The sequence below is a fragment of the Mastomys coucha genome, unplaced genomic scaffold, assembly GCF_008632895.1.
Source record: "Mastomys coucha isolate ucsf_1 unplaced genomic scaffold, UCSF_Mcou_1 pScaffold5, whole genome shotgun sequence".
NCBI classification, from domain to species: domain Eukaryota; kingdom Metazoa; phylum Chordata; class Mammalia; order Rodentia; family Muridae; genus Mastomys; species Mastomys coucha.
This window is the reverse complement of record NW_022196911.1, coordinates 78,873,248-78,880,915: the sequence shown is the minus strand read 5'-3', so window position 1 is coordinate 78,880,915 and position 7,668 is coordinate 78,873,248. Positions and strand designations below refer to the sequence as shown.

The 7,668-nt window shown below is 41.8% G+C and overlaps 1 protein-coding gene across 1 annotated transcript in view; it reads right to left on the bottom strand.

Moving 5' to 3' along the window:
- Positions 1–7,668, bottom strand: part of LOC116078276 (schlafen family member 12-like) — a 17,873-nt gene that overhangs the window by 7,109 nt on the left and 3,096 nt on the right. Inside the window, exons 3-4 of the mRNA XM_031353352.1 lie at positions 6,906–6,991; positions 1,578–1,756 (exon numbers count right to left, since the gene is read on the bottom strand). Coding sequence (XP_031209212.1) covers positions 1,578–1,756; positions 6,906–6,938 — 212 coding nt within the window. The 5' untranslated portion in view covers positions 6,939–6,991. The remainder of the gene's footprint in view (positions 1–1,577; positions 1,757–6,905; positions 6,992–7,668) is intronic.

Sequence of the window (7,668 nt, the reverse complement as noted above, 5' to 3'; positions counted from 1 at the left end):
TTGCTTCTCTTATCTCAGCCTCTCTATTAGTAGTATTGTTTATTTCATGTTTTTACACTATACTATGGACAGCTTATATATTTCAAAAGTATATAAATATATAATAATATATATTATATATGTATAATATATAATACAAATAAAGAAACATAGACGATTAACTAGGGAGGTGGCTTGTCAGAGAACAAGAAAATGAGACTGAATGCTTTGCTTGACATTTGTAACTCTTGTATCAAGTTTGAAGAAGAGGACTTTACAAGTTACTCTTTCTCTGAGATGAATGTTTTTCCAAATTATCACAGCTAATGAACCAAATTCTTACCTTTACCTAATGTCTGTGCCACCCTCCAAGCAGAACCATTGTTCATTGAAACAGTTGGTGAATGACTTTATGGATAGACCATCTTAATACCTACACCATTTCTTAAATGAATTTAACCTGTTCTCTGTGGACTGAGAATGAAGTCACTCACTCAAGTCAAATAGCTTTGACCACAGCAGGAAGTCTTTATCCAAAAAGCGAGCCTACAATTCATTTCTTGGTGCAGCAGAACTATCAACTCTCAGCTTAGCTACAATGGAGGTAAAATCCTTTCGTGGTGTGAGGGTCATTGAAATACAGCCTTATTATAATAAAAAAAAAAAAGAAACTTCATTGCATATACGCATCCTACATGTCATTCTGTTGTATAAGGAACTGTGAAATATTTTTAGCCTAATATATTTTATATTTTAATGTGTATGAGTTTTTTCTGCATATATATATGTGTGTATACACATACACACACACATATATATATGTACACTTATATATATATACACTTATATGTATATATGTAAGTGTATCACTGAGATGCCAAGTGACACTGGAGGTCAGAATAGGTCTAGGATCCATCGAGGCCTGTCCTCTATAGGAGCAACAAGATACCTTACACTGTGAGCCAACACTGCAGCCCTACAAAAAGACATTTATACACATACTGTATACTGTGTTCTCCTGTCTAACTTCTTTGCTGTCACCATCCCATCCGTTCCCTATGCTCCCTTAGATAAATTCAGCTACACACACACACACACACAAACACACACACACACACACACACACACACACACACACCACATGGTTTCTCAGATGTCTAATATTTACACTCTAGGAACCACATCTGAGAGGAAATGTATGAGATTTGTCATTCTGAGACTGGCTTGGTTCAGTTCATCTGATTCTGTCCTGTGGTACCATCTCCTCCCCCCTTCTTCTTTTCTGGAAGTTGAGGTGACAGTCCGGGCTTGGCATTTGTCAGAAAACCATTCTCCAGGAAGCCCAGCCCAGCCCCTCTCCTGCTTTAATGTGGGCGTTCTCCATCCTCCAGCTTCCTCCTGGTATGGCTTCTCTGTTCTGGAATCCTGATTTTCTCTTTTCATTCTCTCAGGACCTTTCCCCTAATCTCGTAAAGTCCTATTTGAGCACTGTTGAGGAACGCTCTGTCAAGGTCTTAGAACTTTCTCCATTTCTTCTTCCTGTCCTGATGCTTCTTTCCACTTCTTCTCACTATGACAAAACCAACCTGTTTACATACCGTGAATCCTGACATCTTCCTGGCTTGTCACGCTGTCCTCCCTGATGAGCACTCCCTGGACCCTTGAGTTGAACAGAGCTCTCTGTGAATGTCTGTGGATTCACACCATTCACCAGCTCTGGGGTGTTTCCAGCCATCTCCCCTTCAGAGAACTTCTCAACTGTTCCTGACTTCAGATTCTGGGGACAGAAACAATTAGTGTGTTAGTCTTCATGGCAATGCTCCACACAGCCTTGGGTTCTGTGTGTTTTCTTCAGTTCCTTTAAATGCTCCTTAGGCTTCAGGGTTTCATTGGTCTTTATCTTTATGGAATCTTGTTTCTGCCTAGCAAGTCTGGTATTGAACCTTACTACGTATTTCTTTTAAAGTTGGTTAGTGAGGTCTTATACATCTTGTTTTGTTCCTTTCTGTGATATTGAATGACTTCACTTGCTCTCAGAGTTGCCTATCCTGGTTTCTATCTATAGTTAGACTGGCCCTCAGAATCCCAAGCAGGGCAGCTCTGTCTTGCAGTAAGACTTCTCCTTCCTTGTTCGACATGAGAGACTACAGGAACGGAAGCCCTGCTTCCCACACTTGAACATTGTGTGGTGACATCTGCAGAATCCTAATAAAGGCCCAGAGGGATCTCCAAGAAAAGTAATTTTCTCCTGTCTGGAGCGATGTCTTAGCAGCGAAGAGCACTGCCTTCTCTTCCAGAGGACTCCAGTACAATTCCCAGCATGCATATGGTGGCTCACAACCATGTGTAACTCAGATATGTGGTACTAAGACAACCATTCAGGCAAAACACTGATACATACAAAATACATAAGTAAATTTAAAATAATTATGTTACACACAAATTTCCCATGATGCCTATATATTTGGATTAAGGCTTCCCTCAACCAAGACCCCAGTAGCTTATCTCTGCAGTCGTCAGCAGCAGTATAGAGACTCTGCACTGCTCAGAGTGTTGAGAATAATTGAGGACTGAGTGCTCTTCTTTAAATGGGCCATCAACATGACCTGGCCTCTCAGGTTCAGGGAACACTGTCACAGAGAGCAGCGCAAAGACTGTCGGAGCTGAGAGCTGGGGTCTGGGGAAATGTACACATGGTTAAGAAAACAAGCTGTTCTTCCTGAGAACCTAGCTTTGTTTCACCTCACTGACCTGAGAGCTCACTACCATCTGTAACTCCATTTCCAGGAATCAGAGAGCCTCTTCTGGCTTCTGGAGGTACCGTACACACCCCCTTGTACATATACATGCACACAGACAAAACATATATACGTGTAGAATATGAATTAAGTCAATCCCCTTTTAAAGAAAGGCTGTAAAATCTGTAGGACAGGAATGAATACTGATACATACTTTCTTTTTACCATGACGTGGCCACTATGCTCATGGTTCCTGTAGTGTCATTACCTGCCCACGATCAGTCAACAAGGTCATTCAGCATTCCAACAAGCAGCATTAACTGGACTTGGCGGGTCATAATTCATCAATTAATTAACTGGAGAGATCAAATGGGCAGGGGCTAGAAGTGCATTTAGGGAATTGTTGAAGGGAAGGGAAATGCATGAGAGAAGGATACATTGTTACAAACATGAAATTATCCAAGAATAAATAAAAGATATTCTATTATGATAAAAAAAAATCCACTGAAGTTATACCACTAGGCGTTTGTCCTAAAGCATCTAGGCCATCCTAGAGGAGTCACACTTGTACACTTATGTGGGTTGTCTTCCTGTTCACAACAGCTGAGTGTGTGAATAAGCAAAGGGTCCTATCAGCATGTGAGTGGATGAGGAATCATAGCCTGTGCACAATTAAGCTCCTTGCACGCTCAGCCCGAACGGAGGGTTCACTCAGCCATAAGGAAGAACAGAATCCATCACTCCAGGAAGGAGGATGGAGCTGAGGATTATAATATGTGAAATGACTCAGAAAGACGAATCATGTGTGTTTATTCTCAGATGCAGAATGCAGCTTTTTAAAGGTATTTTAAAAAGTATCAATGAACAATGTGTTGAAGGTATTAATGTGGGAGGAGGAACAGGCGTGGGAGGGGAAAGAGAGATGATCAAAGGACATCTCCTTTCTGATAATGTCATAGTGAAAACTTAATTTTGTAAAATTAATCTCAATTAATATGAAAGAAGCTCATGTGAGTGGAAAAACATCACCATCACCAACAAATCATCTCTCTTACAGTTTATGGTGTTTCTGTCTGAGGTGTTTTTAACCTGCAGCTTCCTTTGTTATTTTGACACTAGATGGCGCTTACACACAAAATGACAGCAAAGACAGCCCTATAAAACAGGGGCAGGAGAGATGTGGGAAAATTTCACTGACTTGGCCATTATCAAATAAATGCAATGCCTGTCCACTGCTGTGTAGTGACCTGCATTGAACTCATTTGTTTCCTGGAACTGAGTTTACATGAGTCACTGTGATTGTCAGTGCAATCCAGGTAGATTAACTCAGGACTCTTATGCACTGTAAATTTTTAACTCTATGAACATGTTTAAGGGTGCTTATTGTATTATTGTTCTTAAAAAATGTTCTATTTGTGGCTGGAGAGATGGCACAGCAGTTAAGAGCACTGACTGGTTTTCTGAAGGTCCTAAGTTCAAATCCCAGCAACCACATGGTGGCTCACAACCATCCATAATGTGATTGGACACCCTCTTCTGGTGTGTCTGAAAACAGCTACAGTGTACTTAGATATAATAATAAATAAATATTTAGGCCAGAGCACATGGGGTCGACCGGAGCGAACAGAGGTCCTGAATTCAAATTCCCATCAACCACATGATGGCTCACAACCATCTGTACAGCTACAGTGTACTCATATACAGTAAGTAAGTAAATAAATAAATAAACCTTTAAAAATATTTTCTTTGTATGGGTGTTTATCCTTTGTGTATGTTTGTGAACCACCTGTGTGCATGGTGCCTTTGGAGTCCAGAAGATGACATTAGGATATCTGATTTGGAGTTAAAAAATGGTTGTGAGCTGCTCTTTGGGTGCTAGAAATAGAACCCATCCAGGTCACATAGACAATCAGGCAGCGTTCTGAATTGCTGACTCATCAATCCAGTCTTTGTCTGTCTATATATCTTCTCTTCTCTTTTCTTCTCTTCTTTCCTCTCCTCTCCTCTCCTCTCCTCTTTTCTCTTTCTTTCTTTCTTCCTTTCTCTCTTTCTTTCTCTTTTTACTAACAGAAATGCTGTGCATTCAGAGTGCAGAATACACCTATGAAATGTGTACATATTATGGGATGGTTAAATTAAGTTAACTGATATATGCATTACTTTATACAAAAGGGAAACAAGTTGGTATATTTGTGTGAAGAACACAAAACACCAACTTCTACAGGTAGGTCTGGTAGTGCGTCCTGTAATCCCAGCTATTCAGGAACTACCTTAGGAAAAAAGATCACAAGTTCAAAGCCAGCCTGGAACGCAGAGTGAGCTCAAGGCTAGCCTTTGCAAGTTAGCAGATCTCTTTCTCCAAATACCAAGTTACCAGAGGAATGGAGAGAGTTCACAAGGAGAGTACCAGACCAGCACCTCTCTGACTCTAGGTTCTGCCCTCAACACACAAACATGAATCTAACTTAATAGCTTTCAGAACGAGAACGCACTGTTGTTTGCTGTAGGCACCCCGTTCTGTAAAGGCTGCTTTTAGACGGCACACATTTTATAGCCCTTCCGTAACAGCTCCTAACAAGCAAGCCACTTCCTGCCCACTGCTATCCTAACTTGTCCTCCTATCAAATCAGGTTCTTTAGATTCCTTATGTAACTGACTTCATGCAGGGTTTGCCTGTCTTCTGTGCCTGGCTTACTTACATAAAATGTCATTCAGTTTCATCTGTGTGTTCACAAATGACTCTGTCTCCTTCCTTGTAAGTCTCCACATCAGTCTTCGGTGTGCAGGTGCTACATCTTCTGTATCTTTTATCCATCTATGTATCTTAGGCTGATTTCATAGTTTGACTTTTTCCAAAATGCAGCAACAGCCAGGGATGCACAGCTGTCTCTCTGGCAGAATGATGTCATTTCCCTTGGACATATCTAGTGGTGTTTCTCACTTGGTGAGGAGCCATTATGGTTTCCAAACTATCCACTCTAATTGATACTCTTCCACCCCTGTTTGCGGGGATCCCGTTACTCCACATCTGTGACTACAGGCATCTTTCATCTTTTTGATAACAGATTGCACGCAGGATAGGGATCTGGAGAGATGGCTCCATGGTTAAGAGCACCTGCTACTCTTGCAAAAGACTCAAGCTATATCCATGAACATGAAATAAAATTAGTCTTAAGAAGACAGTCATGATATTGAAGAGATAGCTCAGTAGTAATGAGCACTGTCTGTCTGTCCAGAAGACGCAGATCCAATTCCCAGTACCCACATGATAGCTCACAGGATCTCTAATTCCAGTTCCAGATGATCTGTTACCTTCATATCTATCTCTGTGAGCACCAGGCACACACACAGTGTACATACATACATGCAGATAAAAACATCCATACTAATGAAATATTAATTAAAACATTAAGTAAATCAATCAATGAAACAAGACTGAATCATATTCAGCTGTGCTTCTTGTATCTTCTCAGTGGTTAGTGACATTAAAATTTTTGTCAAATGCTTCTTGGCCCTTTATAAATCTATGTGAAGGGTCCCACTAGACTCTATCCAGCTGTGGATTTTTCAACAGATCAGGATATGGAGCTTCTCATCTATCAACACCTCAACTGTGGGATCTGATATTTATCCCTTTAGCCCATCTGTAGTTGGATTGTATCTGCAGTGTGAGATCTAATTTCATTCTTCTCCATGTAGAGATCTCTCTTCAGTTTCTGCTTTATGGGGTCACATTTCTAAGAAGATGAGGCACCCTTACAGGGCCCTGGAGATGTACACAAACATCTGCTTCCCCTGCCTCACTAGTTAGACTTAGACCATGCATAATTGGCAGTTCACAAGGTACCATAACTAAAATCTATCTCAGTGGAGCTAAGAGTTAAACCCAGGTCTGAGGAAACTCTGTTATTGTCCAAGCATAATAAAGCACCCTTCGGCTCTCCCCCATCCCACAACCAGAGGAAAGCATTTGCTCTTGCTCCAACTCCCCCAGGAGCCTGTACGTTGGTAGAAGAGGCTACAGAACCACCAAAGAGACAAATACATTAGAAGGTGTCTCAGGCTTTACAATGGGCTGAGCCATCAGTCTCCTATTCATCTCAGGACAATAGACCGGACATGCTGTTGGAGTGGGGATAGAAAGAAAGTGGGGTTGCAGGATGCTGGCAAGAACCTGGCTCACTTTACCTTGTCCTGGAATCTGAGCTGCTTGAGGTCCATGGTGTTCAAAAGAGGGGACTTCAGGTTGTGCGTCCTCCTCTAGGGTAGGAGCCCTGCAAGGACGAGATTTCCTTCAGTACAGAATATGGTTTCTCCTTGATAAATTGTCAATCTTTATGAGTTCTGACTGTACATTGTTTTTTTTTCTCTTTCTGTTGTGTGTTTTGTTGATGTTGTTGTTGTTGTTAATGCTTCTTTGGGGGGGGGGAGTGCTTATGTTCCTTCCTCTCCCTTCTCTCTCTTCCCAGTGCTAACTGAATTCTGGCCTATAGCCATGTTGCCACTTCAGCATCCCAAGCACCTGTGCTTAGTGGCACATCCCATCACTCTGGTGTCACGTCTAGGACAGAATTCCCTCTGTTAATATTTGACTTAAGATTCTTTGTCTAAGATGTTCGTCCGAGTATCATTGCTGAAAGATGCTGGTGTCGAGTTCACGGCTGCTTCGTGGAATGGGTGGGAAGTGCTGGCTTCAGCTCAGACGCGGCTCTACCCTGAGTTGTGGACCTTCCTGAAGTGAACCACTGTACAGCACACACATTAAACTGCCACTGAAGGACTTAGCGTTTCACTGACAGGAAGAACTACCTTTCCCCCACAGGCACAGTTCATCATGGCCTGCCATGCTGGCAGAAACCTGAGCAGAAAGTTTCACTAGGCCAGCACATCTCTCATTTACAATTCGCTTGTAATTAATGATCAGCAGCTTCTGTAACCCCCCCCCCCCCCC